The sequence below is a fragment of the Sturnus vulgaris genome, chromosome 2 (assembly GCF_052056855.1).
Source record: "Sturnus vulgaris isolate bStuVul1 chromosome 2, bStuVul1.hap1, whole genome shotgun sequence".
Lineage (NCBI taxonomy): Eukaryota > Metazoa > Chordata > Aves > Passeriformes > Sturnidae > Sturnus > Sturnus vulgaris.
The window spans coordinates 20,182,439-20,204,590 of NC_142244.1; the positions used below are offsets into that span (position 1 = coordinate 20,182,439).

General features: G+C 46.8%; 1 protein-coding gene across 1 annotated transcript; it reads left to right on the forward strand.

The window, feature by feature from the left end:
* Window positions 1–253: 253 nt before the first annotated feature.
* On the forward strand, window positions 254–7,430 carry ADAMTS1 (ADAM metallopeptidase with thrombospondin type 1 motif 1). Its single transcript, XM_088158568.1, has 9 exons — window positions 254–1,203; window positions 1,426–1,772; window positions 2,232–2,364; window positions 2,751–2,918; window positions 3,192–3,478; window positions 3,705–3,891; window positions 3,987–4,162; window positions 4,976–5,151; window positions 5,316–7,430. Exons 1-9 carry the CDS (start codon window positions 699–701, stop codon window positions 6,055–6,057), a joined length of 2,721 nt encoding a protein of 906 aa, XP_088014694.1. The 5' UTR covers window positions 254–698; the 3' UTR covers window positions 6,058–7,430.
* Window positions 7,431–22,152: the final 14,722 nt, after the last annotated feature.

Below are 22,152 nucleotides of genomic sequence, written 5' to 3' on the forward strand. Positions count from 1 at the left end.
GAGAGACTCGCCGCGGGGCGCAGCGCCGGGAGCCGGGCACAAAGCAGCCCCGGGGGCAGCGAAGGGGCTCAGCCCAGCCCGCCGCGGCAGCCGGGGGCCGACCCCGGGCCGCTGCGCTGCCGTCCCGCCCCGTCGGGGGCGGCGGGAGGGCGGCGCGGCGGGGGCCGCCCGCGGGCGCGTTACGCACGCAGTGATCTCAGCGGCGGCAGCGCCGGGCTGGGGGCGGCACGGCCGGACCCCATAAAGGGCGGCGGCGAGCCCCGCTCCCGCACTCACCCCGCACGGCGGAGGCGGACGGGCTCCGCTCCGCAAAGGACGGGAGGGCTCCTGGGCGCCCTGGAAGTGCAGGCGGGACCGTCCCGGGGCTGCCGGAGACTCGCCGGAGCGTCCTCCCCGCCCGCCGCTGCTGCAGCCGGGGAAGGCTGAGGAGGAGGAGGACGAGAAGCGGCAGCAAGAGCAGGACAGAAGACAGAGGGACGAGCGAGGGGCAGCGCTGCCCTCGCACAGCCGCGCTCCCCGGCATCGCCGCCGCGCCCCGGCCATGGGGAAGCCGACGCCGCCTCTGCAGTGACCGCGCGGTGCTCCGCCGGCAGAAAGGCTCAGACACCCCCCAAAACCTGAAAGCAAAAAACCCCACATCTTCCATATCCGTCCCCGTATAAAGTGAAATAAAGAGAGGAGAAGGGCTGCGCCGAGCGATGAGGAGCGGGGGGCGGCTGCCGGCGCTGGCGCCGGTGCTGGCGGCGCTGCTGGGGCTGTGCAGCGCCGAGCGCAGGGCGCTGGTGCTGCCGCGGCGCCTGGGCGCGCCCGGCGCCCGCGAGCGCTTCCGCCTGGAGGCCTTCGGGGAGCGCCTGACGCTGGAGCTGGAGCCCGACAGCAGCTTCCTGGCCCCGGACTTCACCCTGCAGTACCTGGGCGGGCCGCCGCCGCCGCCCGAGGACGACCTCTCCCGCTGCTTCTACTCCGGCACGGTGAACCGGGACCCCGGCTCGGCGGCCGCGCTCAGCCTGTGCGCGGGGCTGCGCGGCGCCTTCTCGCTGCGGGGCCGCCAGTATCTCATCCAGCCGGCGCCCGGCACCGAGCACCGCCACGGGCCGCACCTCCTGCGCCTCCGCGGAGCCCCGCGGGCCGCCCCCGCCGCCCGCTGCGCCGTGACCGAGGCGGGGGCCGGGGCGGAGGGGCCGGAGCCCGCCGAGCCCGCAGGTACCGTGGGGATGCCGCGATGGCAAGGGTTGGGGGGGATTCTGGCGGGGATGCCCGGACTCTGCTTGCCCCGTATCCCAGCCCGTGGCGCCCACCTGGGCGCGGGGATCGGGCAGACCTTGGGTGCGCATCTTGGGAGTCCCGTGGGTTTGGGCTGCTAAACGGCGCTGTCTCACCGTGCTCACCTGCGCTTGCCCTCCTCCCTCTCTTTTTTTAACGCAGAAACGAGAAGCAGGAGGAAGAAGAGGTTCGTGTCTAGCCCCCGCTACGTGGAGACCATGCTGGTGGCCGACCAGTCCATGGCTGAGTTCCACGGCAGCGGGCTGAAGCATTACCTGCTGACCCTGCTCTCCGTGGCCGCCAAGCTGTACAAGCACCCGAGCATCCGCAACTCCATCAGCCTCGTGGTGGTGAAGATCATGGTCATTTACGAGGAGCGCAAGGGCCCGGATATCTCCTCCAACGCCGCCCTGACTCTGAGGAACTTCTGCAGCTGGCAGAAGCAGCACAACCCGCCCAGCGACCGGCACGCCGAGCACTACGACACGGCCATCCTCTTCACCAGGCAGGTGAGGGACACCGAGGTGACATCCAGCCCCGCGCCCACTGCTCCCCATCCCCTCTGCCAGGAGACCTCCGAAAAAGTGTCCACAGACAGTCGTGTGTCACCACAGCTGCAACGAAGCAGATTAATTAAAATTAAATGAGCTGCTTTTTATTCATTTTTTTTGCTGTTTGCACCATGTCTGGTGAAGCTCACAGTTTGTGCACTGTCTTTGTAAACTCACAGTTTGTGCACTCTGTTCCTGCCCCATATATTTTTAGCAGATTTCAGATGGAAATTATGCATTTCATTTCTACGTGTAACCCTCGCCTATGTTCCAGAGACAGATTTTTGCCATCATACCCATTGAAGTGCTGAATATTTATGCTCTTTCCATAAGTAAAGGCAAACTGCCAGGGCTGGATGGCTCTTGCCAAGGTTAAGTCTCTGATCTGATTAATAATGAAACTGCCTTTTTTTACAGGACCTGTGCGGTGCCAAGACATGTGATACTCTTGGGATGGCTGATGTGGGAACAGTTTGTGATCTAAACCGCAGTTGCTCTATCATAGAAGACGATGGTTTGCAGGCTGCCTTCACAACAGCCCACGAATTAGGTACTTGAAACTTTGCAAAGCCGTTCCCTGGGATTAATTGAAGCCAGCTTGATGCCGTAAAGCCCAGCCTGCACCTCCCTGGAGCAGTCGGGAGGAGGCAAAGCCCTGTCTTGGAGCAGGCTTGGACTCTGGAAAGCAAATCCAGCCTGCACAGCACTGTCTGCAAGAGCTGTGTGTGTGCCTGCAGGAAAAAAAAAAAAAAAAAAAAAAAAGGGAGAGAAGATCCAGTGCCATCTGCTTGAAATCTGGGAGCGTTCAGATTCGGGTTATTAATTACAGACCAGGCTGTGAGCAGCTCTAGAGCAATATTTAAAATACTGTTGGTAATGTGTAGGACAGACTTACTTCCTAAAGTGACAGACTTTGCTTTTCTCCTTTTCTCGAAGGCCACGTGTTTAACATGCCTCATGACGATGCAAAGCAGTGTGCTGGCATCAATGGAATGAGCCGGGATTTCCACATGATGGCATCCATGCTCTCCAACCTGGACCGCAGCCAGCCCTGGTCTCCATGCAGTGCCTACATGATTACAACATTTTTGGATAACGGTCATGGTAAGGTTATTAAGCTTTCCATTCATATGGCGTTTGAGCTCTTGTGCTTTGCTGCTTTACTTTTTTTTTTTTTTTTCTTTAAGAATGCTTTCTGCTTCAGCACAGACTTAACCTTTTGCATGCTGTCAGCGAGTTCAGAAGAGCCTTATTTTATAAAAATGGTGGAACAAATGGGCTCAAAGGCTTCTGTTACAAAGCAAATGCAGTTCCCTTTTAAAACTGAACACACGGCAGCATTTGACTTTTTTTCCCCTTTTCTTTCAACCTTTTCAGGGGAGTGTTTGTTGGACAAGCCCCACAGGCCCATCCAGCTCCCTTCGGACTTGCCTGGCACGCTGTACGATGCCAACAGGCAGTGCCAGTTCACGTTTGGAGATGAGTCCAAGCACTGCCCCGACGCAGCCAGTACGTGCACGACGCTGTGGTGCACCGGCACCTCGGGAGGGCTGCTCGTGTGCCAAACCAAACACTTCCCCTGGGCAGACGGCACCAGCTGCGGGGAAGGGAAGTGGTGCATGAATGGCAAGTGTGTGAATAAGACTGAGAAGAAGCATTATGATGTAAGTAGTGAAAAAGAAATGGGCGCAGCTTGGGTTTCGGAGCCGCGTGGAGAAGGCTGCGATGGGAGGGGTCTGTTAGGAGGGGTTGATTCAATGCTAATAAGCAAACTCAGGGCAGGTTTTTTAAAGAGTTTGGGTAAAAACGAGCATGATGATGGCTTTTATGGTGTGGTTTTTTGTGGGTTTTCCTGTATTAAGTTGTGTCCTGCTGCTGTTGTCGTTCCAGACGCCGGTGCACGGGAGCTGGGGGTCCTGGGGAGCGTGGGGCGAGTGCTCCCGGAGCTGCGGCGGGGGAGTGCAGTATTCCTTCAGGGAATGTGACAACCCTGTCCCCAGGAACGGGGGCAAGTACTGCGAAGGGAAGCGGGTGCAGTACAGGTCCTGTAACATCGAGGACTGCCCTGACAACAACGGTAATTTCTCCCCATTTTTGACACCCGGGATTGGTTTGGAGGAAGAGCATGGACAGAGATGATCTCACGCCCACCTGTCTTTTCTCTGCCTGCAGGCAAAACGTTCAGGGAGGAACAGTGTGAAAAGCACAACGAGTTTTCCAAGTCTGCCTTTGGAAGTGGACCTGCAGTGGAGTGGACACCCAAGTTTGCTGGTGTGTCTCCAAAGGACAGATGCAAGCTGGTTTGCAGAGCCAAAGGAACAGGATACTTCTTCGTTCTACAGCCAAAGGTATTTCAAAACTGCACCTCTTTCAGGTGATCATGAGGCAGATTTCTATGTTCTCTCTTTATGTGAAGGGTCGAGCAGTGTAGAAATCTGAAATTGTCTGTCTCGTATATAAGCTGGATTATTCCTCCATGTACAGTGGGATCATTGCAAACAGGCTTTAAGTGTTTTGGCACAACCTTTCCATCTCCTCTACCCACTCCACCCTGATTTCCTTCCCTCTCTTTCCACCAATCTGATTGCATTGAGATAGGTTTGGAAAACTCTGAGGGATCTTTGCCAGAACATTGGTGCTTTCTCATACTGGTTACTAATATGTTGACAGCTTAAAATAAACACGAGGAAAAATGTTCATCTTGCATAGCTACTTGAATTCGCTGTCATCAGATGGTGAGAGCCAGGAACTACCAGGGTGATGACACAGAGGGTTTTTGTGGAACAGCACTCCTAGAAATAAAGGATGTGCTGAACAGCATTGAAAGCAATGCTGGCAGTGTGTTTTGAGGACATGGCTGCCTTCTAGTGACACTAGAAAGCGATGGGACTTTTTAATATGAGATCAGTAAAGCAGTAGGTGTTTTGGAGAGAGGTATTAATGAAAACTGAGATTGTTTCCTCCTCTCACCATGGCATCATTTTTGCAAGTGACATGAAGTAGCAGCACATACCTCCAGCTACCTGTGGGCTGCTCTGTTTTTTTTTAGTTTCCAAAGCCCTAGAAGCAGCAGGTGCTGCAGGTTTCCCCCCATCCGTACTTGGTGTTGGGCAGTTTCCGAGCGCTGTGCGTGTTGTAACGAGGCTCCTTGTGTCCCCAAGGTGGTGGATGGCACCCCGTGCAGCCCCGACTCCACGTCTGTGTGCGTGCAGGGCCAGTGTGTGAAGGCCGGCTGCGACCGCACCATCGGCTCCAACAAGAAATTCGACAAGTGCGGCATCTGCGGGGGCAACGGCTCCACCTGCAAGAAGGTGTCCGGCACCCTCGTGAGAGCCAAGTGAGTGTAGGGCTGCTGCCTCACCTTGTCCTCGGGGGTGGGATTCGTCCATTAGCGAGCTAAACGCCTTGCTTTCAGGCAGGGTTTAGTCTTGTGCTGGGAGGCTTTTCCCCGTTCCCAGGGAGGAGCGGAGGACTCAGTGTTTCTCTTGTCTCCCGTGGCAGACCCGGCTACCACGACGTGGTCACCATCCCGGCGGGGGCCACCAACATCGAGGTGAAGCAGCGGAACCACCGGGGCGCCAGGCACGACGGCAGCTTCCTGGCCATCAAAGCCGCCGACGGCACCTACGTCCTCAACGGCGACTACACGCTGTCCACGCTGGAGCAGGACATCACCTACAAGGGCAGCGTGCTGCGCTACAGCGGCTCCTCGGCCGCCCTGGAGCGCATCCGCAGCTTCAGCCCGCTGAAGGAGCCCCTCACCATCCAGGTGCTGACGGTGGGCGACCTGCCGCAGCCCAAGATCAAGTTCACCTACTTCGTGAAGAAGGCGGCGCAGCCCGGCGCTGACAAGGCGGCGGGCAGGAAGAAAGAATCCTTCAACGCCATCAGGGAGATCATCTCCTCGGAGTGGGTGATCGAGGAGTGGGGCGAGTGCTCCAAGTCGTGCGGCTCGGGCTGGCAGCGGCGCGCCGTGGAGTGCCGGGACCCGCGGGGCCGGCCGGCCGCCGACTGCGCCCGCGAGCTGAAGCCCAGCAACCTGCGGCCCTGCGCCGACGTGCCCTGCCCGCAGTGGCAGCTCGGGGACTGGTCCCCCTGCTCCAAGACGTGTGGGAAAGGCTTCAAGAAGAGGTTGTTGAAATGTGTCTCCTCCGACGGCGGCGTGCTGCCCCAAGAAAGCTGTGAGCCCTCCAAGAAACCCAAGCACCTGATAGACTTCTGCAACGCCACGGACTGCAGCTAGATAGGACGACTTGGGAAAGCTAAAACCTGGGGGTTTTTTTAATTATTTTATTTTATTTTTTCCTTCAGACCAGTGCACTGAAAAACATGAAAGAGGGCTAGAGGCAGCGCCTGTGTTTTTGCGTAAAAAAGTTCATGGTGAAGATCCGTGGTGGGACAGTGCAAGCAGCTTGAGTTGGCTTTGCATCCCAAAAATCCCCTGCCAGCTGAAAATTGGATGGGATAGCAGACCCATGTCATTCATTTCTCTTCAGCAGATAAGGCCCAAAGGCATCAGAATTGCCTTTTTTAAAGTCTGTTACAAGTTAAGCCAAACGTGAGCAGCGAGACACATTTCAGCAAACATTTTGGGGTTTGGTTATTTCTCCCTTCTTTTGGATTTATCATGTGGTACTGATCAAATCCCCACGTGTAGGAAGGGGAGGGAAAAAGATAGCTTAAAATAATTGGTCAGGGCTTACCTACCTCACAAAGGGCAAAAAACAAGATTGGAAAAGGAGCTTTAACTATGTCATTCATGGCTGCTATTGTTTCAGAGAATAGTTTTATATAAAAATAAAGCCATATTCTCTACCTGTCGAGAGTAAGAAATACCAAGAACAAATATCAACTCCACAAATCACTAGAATTTATTTTTGTTTTTTTAAAGTACCTTTATGTCATCCCAATGTGCCTGTCCACTTCTCTCAGCCACTCCAGCGCCATTGTGGTGACATCTGTAATCCAGAGGCTTGGAAAAGTGGAAATCTGAGTCCCAGTAGTTGCTCTTTGTGCCTTCTGCATAACTTCCACTGGCTTTTCTGGTTCCAGCTTGGTCTTACCTTCCTGCCAAACAGATTCATGGAGTGTGTGAGCATTCCAGTCGTGCTTTCACACTCAAACCTTTGGCCTTACCCCAGCCAATGGATATTATTTGAGTTAAAAAGGAAAAAAAAAAAAAAAAAAGCAGCATCCCGTTATGATTTGGAATGTCCTCTGTGGCCTCTGCTGGGTTTGTAGAGCTCAGTCACTGATCAGGTGGGAAGGCAAAGCTGAGGGATAGCAGGTCCATCCACAGCAAAACGCCAGCATTCACATCTTTGAAGATTGTGCCAGTCCATAGACCATGAGAGAATATGGCTTTCCATATGTATATAGTAAAATATATTACTATAGATTTTACATACTTCATAAGTATTTTATATTTCTCTCCCTTCTGGGAAGGGTTATAATTTGTAATAAATGCATATAATGAGCGTATTTATTTTTATATTTCTTGTCTAATGTGATCTTCTAAGTTATCGCTTTTTTAAAAGGACATATAACAAGGATAGAGTATTTATACAGTATAATATGTTACTAGAGGTAATAAATGAACCCTATAAATTTTGGAAATTGAGTGTCTTTATTTCACTGGACTAAAGCCAGTCCATGGAGCAGAAAGAGCTTGGAATCTGAAGAAAATCTTAAGCAAAAGGCAACTAATTACCTGTGTTAGCGAAGAGGTTTGGAAAACCCTCTCCATAATGTCACATACCACCTTAAAAGAGGTAATTTTGTATTTTATTACTTAACCACTAACTGGGCTATTTCAGCAAATGGAGTGCAGCTATACTGATGCCACTGGTTGTAATAACAGCTTGCAGAGGGAGCAGCGCTGTCAGTCGTGTTTAGAGCCAGCAAACTGTGTACAGAAGCAGCAGTTTTACCTCGCTCTGGTGGGAAAGGAGCACTCAAAAACCAGAACCAGTCAGAGGTTTCCCTCACCAACTCCTGGAGAATTTCCTTCTCTAATTTTCTCCTGATGCTGCTTTTCCAAGAAGCACTGTGCGAACGAGCTGTTCTAACGCTGTTGGTAACATGTTTTATGATGTTAAAATGGATACTAAACATCAAAAGCTGATTTTTGCTCCCTCGTACCTGATCTCATCACCACTGCAGTCAAGAGAAAATCTTCTGTTGGGCTTCATTGGATTTTTGCCATGGAATCTGAGACATCAGTCATTTCTGGATACTTTTGGCTTTGTGTCATGTAAAAATCTATTAAAACTTCCTTTGCCAAAGTTTGGACTCTGTCTCTGCAGAAATAGTTCCTGTTTTATTCCATGGATAAATTCCTGGCCCCTCTGAATCTCGGAGAATTCTCATCACGTCACACTTCATTGGGCATTGCTTTGACATGCAGAAATGCTGGGGAATATTTCATTCCTGACATTATTCGGGAGGCAGACAACCCTTTTCTGATTTTATAAATAGTTCAGTGTATTTATAAATACAAGAAATAACTATTTATTTGTATATATAGATATATATGTGCATATATGTTTTATTCACCATCTAGGTTAGAAAATAACTGGGAGTTTGAAGAAGAGAAGAGTTATCCTGGAGCCTGCCAGACTGATGAAATGTGAAATTGTGGTAGCTGTGCTGGGTATCTGAGCACTGTAAACGGTGTAACTACCAAATGTGGAGCAGCTCTTTTCCTCTGGCACTGTAAAAATAATAATGTGATTTACTGCTTGAAACTGTCCTAACAGTAAATGGGAAAACACCTCAAAACTCATTCAAATCAACATCTCCAAACAGTGGAGATGTTTCAGTAAAGAAGTGAGACTTCCTTTTATCATTTTCACATCACAAGTGGGTCAGCAGATGCAGTGATGTGATTTGTTGAATTTTGTAGGACAACTAAGGATATTTTAGACAAAATATTATCACCCACTAGCTAAAATAGGGAACGGAGAAGAAAATACTCCTGGAGAAATTCAGAAAGGCATCTTCACAGGAATAGCCCAGGCTGCTGAGCAGACAATCCCAGAATTCTGGCTGGGCTGTGCTCATGATCTCCCTGTGGAATTGCTGCCCCAGCCTGGTGTTACCCAGCTGGGAAGGCTCCTCATCCCCTGCGGGGGCAGAGCTGCCTGCCAAGCCCTTCTGGAGCAGAGATCAGCCCTGTGGGACGTGGCCATTGCCTGCTGAGGCAGAGCAGGTGTAATTAGGTGAGGTTTCATCCCTAGCAAAGGTCACCCAAATACAGCAAAGGGATCTCCTGGCAGGCAGATCCCACCCTGGACGTGTCCAGGCTACAGCAGGAGTGTAGGAGAGCACTTAGGGTAAATCTTTGTGTTTGTTCTGCACGAGCAGAGCTGTGTGTTACAACATGCGGAGGCACAAGGAGAGCAGCCCAGGGGATTGCTGGGTGATGTATCCAGCGCTTCCCTGGCAAAACAGCTCCAAACATTCACTCATATTCCCCCTCGGAACACAAAACACGGAGAGAAGGGAAGTCAAAACACAGTTATCAGGTTCCCCAGTGGTGCTGTGAGCAGGGCGTTTGAACAATTTGTGCTCCCGAAGCCTGGGGCAGAGGGATTATCGTGGAGATGAAAGCGGCATTGTTTGGACTCACAGATGGGTTTTACAGCCCACAGCAGTGCCAGGAGGGGCTTGTGCAAAAGGGATTTAATGTTGGGCAAGAAAAGGGCAGCTTCCTACAGCCTCTCTGCCTGGAAGCTGAGCATCAGTGGGATAAAGGATCACCCTTGGTCCTGTTGCAGCCCAGGAGCAGCAGCTGATGAGATTCCAGAGGCTTGGAACAACATCTGAATTTAAATATCCAGAACCTAAGTTGCTAAATCTATCATCTTTAATATGTTGTACTTCTGTGTCATAGTGCTGCAAATCTGAATTTCTCTTATGATCCTTCACAGATATTCGAGTTGGAAATTGGTATTTTCTCCAGTATTAGCTATAAGGTATTTTTCCTACAAACACACAAAAAGGAGCTGCATGTTCCAAGGGGGAAGTCATCTGGTAGAGATTATAATCAGACAAGCTAAGAGCAGTGACCATTTTAATTGTGCACCAAATATATTTTTCAGTATAACTAAGACAATATGCCTGTCCCAAACAATTTAAACGTCTGCTGCTACTTTGTATCGTTTCTCATGTACAAAGCTGGACATAAAATCAGGGATGAGAAAACATTCAATGAGAAAAACTCAAACATTTTGATTAAAAATTTCTCTGTCAAGCAGAAAAATTTAAGGAATAATCTTTTATAATTTGTTTTTCTAATTGAATAGCTGTATCCATCCTGGCTCAGGACAGCCTGGTTAAACCTGAGACCAAAGGAAAATTTCCCTTCTTGTGTTTAATCTGAGTCTTAATTACATGTTGAATTAACCCCAGAGGTCAAGCTTTGGTGAGAATATTTTCACAGAGATGAAACTGTGCGAGGAAAAGAGTAGAGAGAGGGAGAGGGAGAACACAAAGAGGGAGAGAAGAGGACTTTTGTGGAATTTTTAACTGTGGAAACTTTTGAAACAGATGTTGGAGATTAGATTTCAGAATCTGGCCTGGGCAGATTTAGAAGCAAATTAAATGCAGCATAAAGTCCATCTCCTTTTTCTCTCCCAGTGAACCAACACACACATTAGGGGATAGGCTAAAATAATGAACACTGGTGTTTTCCATTTCTTATTATCCTCCTGCTGGAACAAATGCAAAGCACAACATGGAAGCATAGAGGGTCTCAGCTGCCTTTGATGAATAAAAAAAAATTTAAAAAGCCCTCTGCACATGTTTCCTCTTCACTCTTTAATTTATAATGTCATTTATTTGCACTTTTAAAGGCGTAATAGCTGATGTCAGAAAGGAGAGCCCCCAAGAGCAACAGCTGCCTGGCAGACAAGAGGGTCAGAGGCATTAAAAAATATAAATGTAAGAACACTGCAGAAAATATTTTTGAATCTGATCTAAGCCAGGCAATAGAGAGCTAATTCTGCCATAGAGGCTGAAGTGATGGATATTACTCACATGAGGACACTGGCTTTAGGGAGGCTAAGCCATTTATTTACAAATTTATTCCAGGGTTTAAATCAGACTCCTGTTGGTCTGACTCGAAAAATCAGTAGGTTGATATTATTTAAGTCTGTGCCACAGATGTTCTCATCACTTGCATGATTGCAAGTAATGAATGAGAGGGCGGGGTGTAGCACAGGGAGGAGACAGGGGCTGACCCCTGCCGCAAACACCCCCGTGCTGGAAGGACAGGAGCAGGGTTTGCAGCTGGACTCTCCTCTGGGAGATGGGCTCTGGAGAGCCTCTGGATGAAGGCTCATGGATCATGGCCAAGGTTCATGGATCATGGACAGGATGTCTGACAGGTGTGTAACAGGCTCTGGGTTGCTGGGGCCAGTTTGGCAATTTCACTTTGGAGCATCGAGAGGGACGCGTCAAGACTTGGAGGTGATGGAGAGATTGGCAACATCAGGTGGTTTAAATCAAACTGCTGACATCACTTTGGGGCTTGGCAAAGGAGCCTCTTTAGCCAGGTTCCCCTTCCCAGCTGCAGGAATTTCCCTGGGCATGCAGGGCTGTCCCCGAGCCACGGAACCATCAAAATCCATTCGAGCAGTGAACCTGCTCTGAGCTCAGAGCCACTGCAAGAATCCAGGGTTTGGCATCGCTGATTATTTGTTCAAAAAACAAAAACTGAAGCCAAGATTCGCACACTCCATTCCCTTGAGAATCTAGGAAAGGGCTTCCCACTGGAAAGGGCTGTTCTGAAGTCTGTCTGTGGAGCAGAAAAGCTGCTTTTACGGGTGATTAGGGCACAGTTTCCAAGAACAGAGGCAGCTCAAACAGCTTTGTAAAGGACCTTGCTAAATCATGAGGGGACATAATTTAGATTAGATTTAGCACAGAATTGGTTCAGTGGCCTGACCTGAAGAGCACTGTCAGAGAGCAGAAAATGCAGCTTCATGAAGTAACTATACTTTTTGTCCGGGTGTTTTCCTCTGTCTGTTCTGAGGAAGAATCACTTTTTTTTTTAATATCAGTGATGAAGGAGGGTCCTTTAGGAGAACCAAGCTGAGGAGTGAGGTTTGACCTGGTGTTATCCAGACAGTTTCAATACTTCTCCCCTGAGGACATGGCCTCTTGTGGGGCTGTGCGGTGGAAAATAAAAAGATGGTGGATTTTTTTCAGCGCCAGGAAAAACAGATCCTACAATTCACATCAAATTTCAGCCGAATGCCAGGAAAGTGCTTCAAAGGATGGAAATAATTTGTTACTCAAGACCTGAACTACTAAAAGATAAAGTGTTTGGGACTCCAGAGGAGAACCTTTAGCTTTGGGGCGAGGTGCTCAGCTGCTTTTTGACACAATTCACATGGCCATGGGTTTTGCCTGAGTATCCTGAATGTCCAGTGGCCTAAATCTCCTTCATGTTTTCCTTCAGTGGAGCCTGATGTGTATTGTAGCTGGCTCTCGTTTCACTGGTGAGAGCTTGTTTGGTTTTTTTGCTGGGGGCTGTTTGACAGACTCACACAAGACCTGCCTGAGTCGGGCTTGCTCTTAAAAGCATTGCTGGCATAGTCCTGTCACTGGAGAACAGGGGAAAACAAAGCACAGCTCCATTTGTTATAGCTGTAACAACAAAAAATCCTGATGAAGATGCATTTACACTGGCCCAAATCCTTCCTTCTATCCTGACAGCATTCTAAGCTGTACCTACAAGGTAGTTTAATTTGCTGAACTGAGTTACACTTGCATTTTCGTATGGACAGAAATAGCTCCACTGGTTAAAGTCGTGTTGGCAAAGGCATTCGCATGCAGAAAATTAAAATTAAATATCCTTCTTTCTTGTGTGTTTCAAGAAATCAGAAATCCTCTCAGGGAGGAAAAATCCTGCTTTTTCCCCTCATGTCAACACAAAGTGCTGGGGCTGCAACATATCCACTGCTTTTAAATATTTGGCTGTCAGAAATTTCAGAACATTTCAGGCACTCAGTAGAATATGAGGTTTGCTAATGCCTCTGCCTTAATTGACATCAATTCTCACAAATAAGCGTCCAACACCCTAGAGAGTCAAAATTTCACTTCAATGGCCCACTGGAGCTGGCTGGAGATAATAAAACCCACCCCACACTCCTCAGCAGGGTCTGGGATGGAGAAGCTGAGGAAGCCTAAGATTAAAAAGCACACTTAGCAGCACTTTAAAATCTGAGAATGGCAGCATTGTTTGGGGAAACAAGAAATGCTGGGTTTAAAGAATTTAATGTCAAACAAATGTAAGGCTGTGTCATGCAGGAGCAGCAGTTACAGCGGTGTTGTTTGAGCTTAAATTTAACATCAAGCAGTAACTACAGGCGAGCTTTGTTCCCTAGCAGTGAGATGTCTGCACATCACAGATGCTTCTTCACAAAACTGCCAGATTACCGGATTACTCCAAGGAAAATTTCGCAATGGCCTTTGATTCCTTCCTGATGAAGTGATTTTCCACAACGCTTTGCTCACTGGCAGATGAGGAGAGGCTGGGAGTGAAATGCGTGTTGTATTATTACAGAGTAACAATAAATGCAATGTGTCCATTCAGGAGTCCTGCGGACACACTGATAACAGCGAAGCTTCCTGAGCTCAATGAAATTCACTTTATAAATGGAATAAAATCAACTCGTTCCTCTTTGCGAAGTCACAGCAAGGAGGTTTCAGCCCAGAAATGCTGAAGTCAAAATTATGACTGGAAGCTCTTATCAAGCAGAGTTTGGAATATCCCACATTCCCCAATCTGCTCCAGGTGCTTGGAGAGCAAAGATGGCACAGCAGCAGGGAAAAGCAGGGAAAAGCAGGAAAAACACAGAGCATCCCATGACAGGAGGTTGCTGCACCTTCCCTGCCCAGTCCCTGCTGATGAATTTAATGTGACCCAGGTGGCAGATAAAATAAATATCCCTTGCAAGGGAAGCCTCGCTGGCTGCAGCTCCCCTGACCGGGAGCAGCTGGATGGGTTTGGGGCTGTGCTTTTCTCTCCCTGTCCCAGTGAAGTTCCTCTGTGTGATGATGGAGCTCATTCCAGGCTGATGTTTGCTGTAAGTGTCGGGGTTCAGGTGTTTTGTGATGCACTCTTTGTTTACTGAATTTCCTGCTTTTTGGGTGCTTACCTTTATGGCCTCTGTTGTTCTTTTATGTTCGAACCAAGTGGTGAAATGATGCTGTTGAGCTCCCGAGGAGGAGGTAGGGTGTTATTTGAAGTGGTTTTATCAGAAACTACTGTTTTGAGAGCAGGAAGCTTTGGTGTTTTGTTTGAAATGTAAATATTGTGCAATGCTGCAAACATTAGGTGTTCTTAAAAGCTGTTGGCAGGTGCTAAAATAAATAGTGGGTATTGTAACGGCTGGTAAACATAATTTATCTCTTATGGTTTATTCATCTCGGTAATGGCACAAATAAGGAAGCATTTTGTTTTTATTGTGGCTTTTAGTTTAGACTTGGTGAAGGTGATTTTTTTTTTTAATTTTGTCCGTAGCTGAGTAGGCCTTTCAGATCTGATAGGCTCTACATGAACAAAATGTCCTTGTGTTGTTCAAGCACAAGAGCAAAGCTTTAGTCTGCCTTGGTATCTGGGCAATATGATCTTCTTTCTGCTTGCTTTCTTTTTATCTTTTTTTTCCTCCATCATGAAATGTGCACTTTCCTTGGGCAAAGAGTGCTAAATAAAATGGGGCGAGGAGTAAGTTAATTTATAAGGTGAGATAATGTGATAACTGTTTTGAAGCAAAAATTCAAATTCCCTGGTGAGATTAACAATGAGTATAATTTAAAAGTCATCGAGATGCTGTTGTTGCTGCAGAAGAAAAATTAAGGTTTCGTTTTTAAACTTGCATATTGATGTGACTTCTTATCACAGGCTGGCTGGGGTTGGAAGGGAAGCAGGGATTATTTTGTGCTTCTCTGCTGGGGAGGGGCCACGTTGAGCAGCATCCAAATCCAAACCCACAGAGATTAAGGCTTTGGGACAGAGGAAAAGCTAAAACGAGCATCCTTCAGCTGTTCCTGCGTGGATTGCAAGGCAAGCTCTGGCCTGCAGGAAGGGAGGAAAGCTGCACAGGAGGTGTTTAATGATTCTCTTCCTAAAGTGCACTTCCCAGTTTCCTCAGGGGAGGAAGATGGGCATGTTGGAAGGAGAGGGAGGTGTAGAAATTGAGACCATCAAGATTTCTGCCTCCTCTCTCTTCCTGGGGTCACACTGCTCAGGCTTGGTGGGACAAGCCAAGTTCAGCCATGCAAATCCCTGTTCTCAAAGTGTCAAAAATCCCTATGTCTGTGTCACTGGACCCCCAGGACCTCATTTTGATGACCTTAAAGATGTGGCCAGAGAGAAATGTGACACTGCAGGAAGCCTGAGAGCAGAATTAGTGTGTAAAGATTCCCCTTCCTTCATTTTAATTCATTCAAAGAAGTACACGGTTGGCAAAACAGATCCTTGTGGAAATTACTCGAAATATGGCTAACACTGAAGGAATAAACTTTCCTTTTGGCTGCATGACTGAGGTGCAGCGTTTGGGGGTTGGGAATTTTCAAGAGCTGGCTGATTTGCATAGGCACATCATTTCTTAAAAGTGGAGCTGGCAGTGCTGCCAAGAGTTACAGTTGGCCAACAATTTCCTTGTAAAATCCTGCTCCTGCTGGGGGAAATTATTTTTTCAGGGCTCTGAAATTTCTTATGTTGTGCCTCTGTCTCAGTCAGTGAATATCTGCAGTTTCATTTTACAGTTATTGGTGTGGTTTCTTAACAATTCAGGGAAAAAAAAAAAAAAAGAAAAGAAAATATAAGAAGTCGTCTATTCTCAAGATAATTGTGTCATGATGCCCCAGGAAAAGGATGGAGCTGGTGGGACTGGGGGAAGAGACTGAGATTTCTGTAGCTCTAATTTTCTGACTCAGACCAAAGCCAGGATGCTTTGAAATGCTCTACAGTTCAAAAAAAAATCTCTAGAATTTAGTAAAATGAGGATAAAAACATCAATTTCTCAAAGCCATCTGGAAGGATTAATTTTAAAACCTGGGGTCTGAGAGTGCCCAGGTTTAGGATGGCTCAGTTACAGTCCCAGACATGAAATGTTCTGCTTAAACTGATGCCAGTCCCCCCTGCTTCCTCCAGAAATACCTTTTTACTCTCCCAATTGCAAGTAGGATGATTTTACACTGTTTTCTGTCAGTCTGTCAGTTGAGCAAATCAGTAAATTTGGTTATATTTCTTACAATTGCAAGGGGGTTTTTTTGGTTTGTTTTTGGTTTGTTTTTTTTTTTTTTTTTTTGCTCGTTGCTGTTGTAAAGGACACAGGTGGCTTTAGAGTGAAGGACAAAATTAAGAATACTGAAACAGCCCTAATGGAGAGAATTTTGCCCAATCCCCCAATTTACCTTGGTTTATATCTGAGGTATTTTTTCTATGCAAAACAAGTGCAGAGCTACTTCCCTTAACAAAGGGCAGAGTGAGAAAGGAGAAAGCCAATTGTTTCTAAGGAGCTTAGAGTTATTTAACATATGTTTTGTTGGGGGGTTTTAACGATGAGACCACCGTTTTAGGAGGTTTTTTTGGGGAGAAAAATGCTTGTCTTAAAGGGATTGATGGAATGGTCAGCAGAGATGGGGCTTGGGCTGACAGAATCCCCTGGTGTTTGCTTCAGCTCACCTTGGACAGTGCCACCATTTTCCCTGTGAATCCTCCCATTCCTCCAGGAATCCTGCTGAGGAATGGGTGCAAATCAATGTCCTCTAAAAGGGAATAATGGCAGAAAGCAGGCTCCAGGCACAGATGAGCTTGAATGTCGCTGTTGTAAGGCATTGTTTGAGGGGACAGCAGAGCTGCTGTGTCCCACAGAATCCTGCTCTGTCCTGAGCACAGCCCGGCTGTGCAGCTCACTGATAAATAATTCCTTTCATGCTGCACATCTGGGGGAAGGGCTGCTTCCCCTGCTGGCCACATGCCTGCTAAATAAAGCCCAGAGGAAATTGGTTCTGCGTGCTGCTGTCACAGAGGTGAAGGCTCAGCAGTGACCTCTGGCCCCTTGAACTCAAGGCACTGGAGGATGCTCCACGAGGCTGGCAATGCCAAATCTTTGCTTTGCTCCTTGGCCAGCCAGGTTATTCTTTAAAGGGATTAGCTGGCACAGCTTGGCAAGTGAGTTATAGGGGACCTGAGCTTTCCTCCCTGTTCAAAAACAGAGGTTGGGAAAATGCAGTGTAATTAAAAAAAATAAAAATTAAAAAATGGAGATGTAGAAGTGCAGAAGCTAAACTGTAAACTTGTAGAGCAATAGTATTTTTGAATAAATGTATTCATCCCCGTAAAATAACCAGTGATCACTGTGAAGCAAGTGCTAGCTATGCTGCAAAGACAAATTTGGTGATGAATGATCCAATTAATCAGACTCCTTTAAAACTCCTTTTTTTCACTCCTGGTGAAGTACCTGGGTGCTTTCCCAGCATGTCTTGTGACAAACCTGTCAAAGAGAGAAGTCACATTTCAGTGTGATTTTTGCAGGGCAGTGTTTGACCCTGCAGAACGTGCTCAGACACATTCAGTGCACCAGGGAGGACAGGAAGAATTCCAAAGGAAAGAAAGGGAAAAAAAAGAAGCACTTGTGGCAACTCAGACCTCTGATTATTTAAGTGCTTTGGGACCCATTTGCATTTAGACACGAGTAAATACAATGAAGACAAATATAGCTGAAGCTAAGCCTTTGTATAAATTTTCAGATGATTGGGTGTGTGTCTCTATGGGGTTACTCATGAAGTTGGAACGGGTAAGAGAGGAATTCTGTTTCATTCAATTTGTAGGATGTAATTTGAATTTAATAGTCCTCAATGAAAGGAGGTAGGAAATTGAGGAAGGGAGTGTCCTGTTTGAACAAATCAGAGATTTGATTTGCCTCTTCCTGTGCAAATTTCCCTTAATGCTCGCTATTAGCAAGTTGTTTTTTCTGCAGAGAAGTGCAGAGAAACAGAAAATTTTAGAGAGAATATTTAGAGAACATAAATACTGAAATCCATAGTACAAAAGTTTGCTGAGATGCCTCATTTTAAATTTCCTTCAGGTCTTAAAAGAAAAACCTGTTTTATCCATGAGCCCAAATCCATACCAAAGGGAGTTGAGGATAGAGTTATCATTAGTCGTTGCAAGTAACCCAACAGGAACTGTTTGCTTTTGTATAATTGGTGATAAAGTTTACATATAGATGTAAAAAGTGGTCCTATTCTAGGAAAAAAAAAGTCTAACTTATGCAATCGCTGTACAGAAATCGAAATTCTTGTGTCCTCAGCCTGTCCTTGTTTTTGTGGCTATTACTCAGACCTTAAACAATGATGTTTTTCGTCAAAGATAAGCTCTCAAGCAAACAGGAAGAGGGTGTAGTAAAAAGTGAACATAAACCATATACTGGAACTGCTGGAATCGAAAGATTTTTATCAGCCTTTTCTTTTTTATTATGTCTGTATATCACAATATATCCATCTATTGTTTTTTCTTTCGTTGCTGTCCCCTGGCACCAGGAAATCATATGTAACACAGGGTATCTTTGTGTCCAGGCTGAAAACTGCTGTGCAGAAATTCTTTAATTTGCATTATGAATTGATGAATTCCTTTATGAATTAGCACAGTTTGTGGCAGATACAGTTGACTTGAAAGTGATGGCCTGCAGGGAACAAATATCATGAGGCAAATCCAGTTTCCCCCCACATTTATCCAGGCAAATAGCAACAAATTTTTTCCTCTGTTTTTCGTGTACACTTAGAGCAAAAAAACCCTTCTGTACTTCCCATGTGTGATCCGAAAGGAAATCAACTGATAAAACAAAGCAAATTAAAAAAAACCTTCGCTGCTCTGCAGAAACATTCATTGAATCCCTCAGTGAGGCAGATTTTAACTGTGCAAAATATGGGTACTGTAGAGCAGAGCAAAGTCCCCCAGAGGTCAGAATTAATGTGGCCCTCTGAAGAAATTGTTTGGGTAATAGAGACATTCAGCACTTTGCCATCTCTTAATTTGCCTCTGATTTTGGCTCACCCTATTTCTCTCTGAACAAAACTATGCAGTCTCCTGGAAGCTTTTTGATTTAGATTCAAGGCTGGCTCTCTCACAGTCCCTTGCTCTGAAAACGGAGCATTAATGGTAATATTTCTTTGCCTGTCTTGTTGGTTTAGATTTCTATTATTTTCTAGGATTTGCCCCATAGTGCGTTCAGCGTGGTGGTTCCACAGAATTATTGCATAAAGAGAGCCCTGCTCCTTCAGCTGTGCCTTGCAACTGCAAACAACCTGCTGCCAGCAGCACTGCAGCTTGCTCAAGTCACAGGCATCTAAAAAACCAAATTCAAAACTTGTCCCAGAAATATTCTGGGAGCTGTCTCCCTGTGCTGCTCTGCACTTGCCCTTTTTACCTCAGTGGGAATCTCGTGCTCTCAGCAGTGTCTGGAGCGATTCACCTGGGCTCTCTGGAGCTCAGGATTATTTTGCTCCCAAGGATGTGAGAGATTTGCAGAACCGGGGCAAGTCCTGAGGTCAGACCTCGCTTTACCCTTCATTTTCTAGCAGCTGCTTCCTTGTTTTCTTGAGGTTGCTGCTACCCCTTTAAAAACAAGCATCCCAGGAATTTTCTTTTGAAACAGGCTTCCCCTCTCCAAATCCAATTACACTCTTTCAGCTGGGTCATTCTCAGCCCCTGCTGCATTTTTGGTTTTTTACTGAATTTATTAAAAAACACAGCCCTGCCATGGGGGAAGCAAGGGGAATTTTCACCCTGCTGACTCCCAGCTCTGCTCCAGAGCCCCTCCTGGCTCAGGTGGGTTTTTATTTCCCTTTGGAAACCACGGCAGGGCACACAGGGAGCGTGGGGCTCATCCCAGGCAGGACAGGACAGAGCTTGGGCCACCCAGGGATGAGCGTTGGGGGAATGGCAACAGGAAAAAGGAAAAGGATTCAGGGTGTGGAAGTGGGAAACCAAACTTTATCATTCGTGTTGGATGAGATAACGGGGTGCATTTTATTTTAGCAGTGACAGGAGCAATTCACAGTGCCTTGTGACACTGACTGTAAAGTGACACACCACTGCCACCAGAACTGTCATCTGAATTTTGGAAATAATCATTTTACTTCAGAAGGAATAAATGGGAACACTTTGTTAACTAATAAATAAATAATCTCTGAAGCCATTCCCTATAATTTCCCCTTCAAGTGTCACATAGCATTCATGTTGTAGCCCTGTATAAAGACCCTCTTGTTATGGATAGTGAATGGGGCCAGTAATGGACCACATTGCCTTCTTCAAAAAAACTGGACATCTGTTCTGAGAAAACATTAGGAGACTTTCAAATGCAGTACAATTAAATGTATTCCTTAGCTTCAAAATCGAGTACAACAGTCCAGGGTAATTTCTATTTTTGCTGTCTGCAGAGTGCTGTTATCTGGGGATTAATTAACACCGATTTATTTTATTTTCTTCAGCCTCTCAAATTTGCCTTTCAAACACTTGTTGGCCATTCATATTTCAGTGCTGTGGGTGTAAAGCCTCTGCCTTGCTGCCTGTAACCTCCCAGCTCCACGGGGTGAGCAGGCAGAGATGCCTGGAGCAGCAGGAGGACGTGTCACTTGGGAGGATGCCACTCCTCTGCTCAGGTGTCTTTCTGTTGGAGCGTTCAGCAAACGCTTGTTGTGTAACATTCTGCACTGCCCAGCAGAAACAATGGAACAAATCTAGTGGAGAGGTTCTCAGGACCCAGAAATGCATTTATTTTTGTCGTGAAATCCCATACAAATTCCCCTAACCAAGCACAGTGAGGGAGGGCAAGGACCTTTGCTGCTGACAGCTATCAGTGGCTCTTGCTTTCAGCACAGCATTTTGTCTCTGCAGCCAGCAAGAAACTCAAAGTTTATAAAATGCCTGAATCTGGGTCAGGAAATATTTCTGCTTGTTGCAAGCTGATTTCCCTGTCTGCTGTGTGCTGGAGGTGTTGAGAACAAGACATCACTGCTGTGTTGTTGCTCTCCCTTCTGAAAATGAGCTGTTAGGAGTCCAAAAATAAAATTCTGGGATAAAACCCCTCTCTGTTAGCTGTTACCATCCTGGCCTTCTGTTGTCACTCGAGGGTTTAACCTGCAGGAAAAGAATAAGCATCACAAATTCAGTAATACTAATAGTTAAAGAGATGGATTTGACCTGACCCCCTTCCAAATCCTGAGAACTGCAGTGTCAAACAGCCCCAGCTGGGGACTGGGATGGAGGGAAGGGCTCAGCTGCAGCTCCAGAGTGTCTTAGGACCTGTCAGGTCCTAAACCCTGTCCTGGGGGTCTTGCCAAGTAAGAGGCTCCCAGTTCCACCCTCTGAGCTGTGGAGAATATCTCTGGCATTTTCTCCTGCTGTTTTCCCAGGAAAAACCGGGAGCCAGCTGTGCTCCTGAGCCTTTGACCCTTCTAAATCTCATCAGTGATGAAGGAGAGTTAAGAGCCCAAGAGTTCATTTTGTACAGAATTTATCTCCTGAGGTTAAAAACGTACCAGAAACCAAGATTTACCGTGCTGCTGTTGGGATTGTTCCCCTTTCTATAAATTGCAAACAGTAAATCAGTCTCATTTAATATATTCTGTCATCTAAACATCTAATTTGCTTATGCTGTTTCTTGGTCCACTTTGGCTCTCTGGTGATTCCAATCACATGAAAATACTCAAACTCGTGGCTTGAAAATGGACAATTTTCAGAAATCTCTATTTAATTCTGCAAGATTTTACAAGAAATGCTGCTGCATGTGGGTGTTTGGTTGCACAAATATTAGACCACGATGTTGAAACACTTATCTTTAACATAAGGGAGTTAAGAGCTGGAGTTTTAAAAGTATTTTACTTTTAAAAAATATTTTTAAAGCCAAATGATCTTTTAAAAAGTTGGGGCATGGAAATGCAATCAGTTTGGGTGTTTTACCTTTTCCCCCCCACTCTCTTGGGTATGTCACACAAAATCTGAGCTTGACTCAGTCCCCTCTCTAGCAAGGTTAAAATGCAGCACAATTTACCAGTGCAAGCAGACAAGCTGCACCTCAGGACTGTCCAGAGACAGTCAGGATGCTGTCCATGGAAAAATCAGCTGTCCCAAAAGTGAGGAGGACACCCAAACCTGGCAGCTGCCCTGCTTTAGCCCATGGAGTGTTGCCTGCTGGTTTGTGAACAGAGCAAGAACTGTTTGCATGTGTCTGTGTCAGGGCTTTTGTTTATGACTTGGGTCACTGTTTCCATTTCAGAAGAAATAAGATAAATCCTTTTGACATTCTAGCTCTTTCTC

Excerpts from the sequence above, each read along its gene's own strand:
- ADAMTS1 (XM_088158568.1), top strand. The coding sequence starts at position 699 with ATGAGGAGCGGGGGGCGGCTGCCGGCGCTGGCGCCGGTGCTGGCGGCG. Across the intron at positions 4,163-4,975 it reads TCTTCGTTCTACAGCCAAAG|GTGGTGGATGGCACCCCGTG; the intron begins GTATTTCAAAAC and ends TGTGTCCCCAAG. Across the intron at positions 5,152-5,315 it reads GGCACCCTCGTGAGAGCCAA|ACCCGGCTACCACGACGTGG; the intron begins GTGAGTGTAGGG and ends CTCCCGTGGCAG.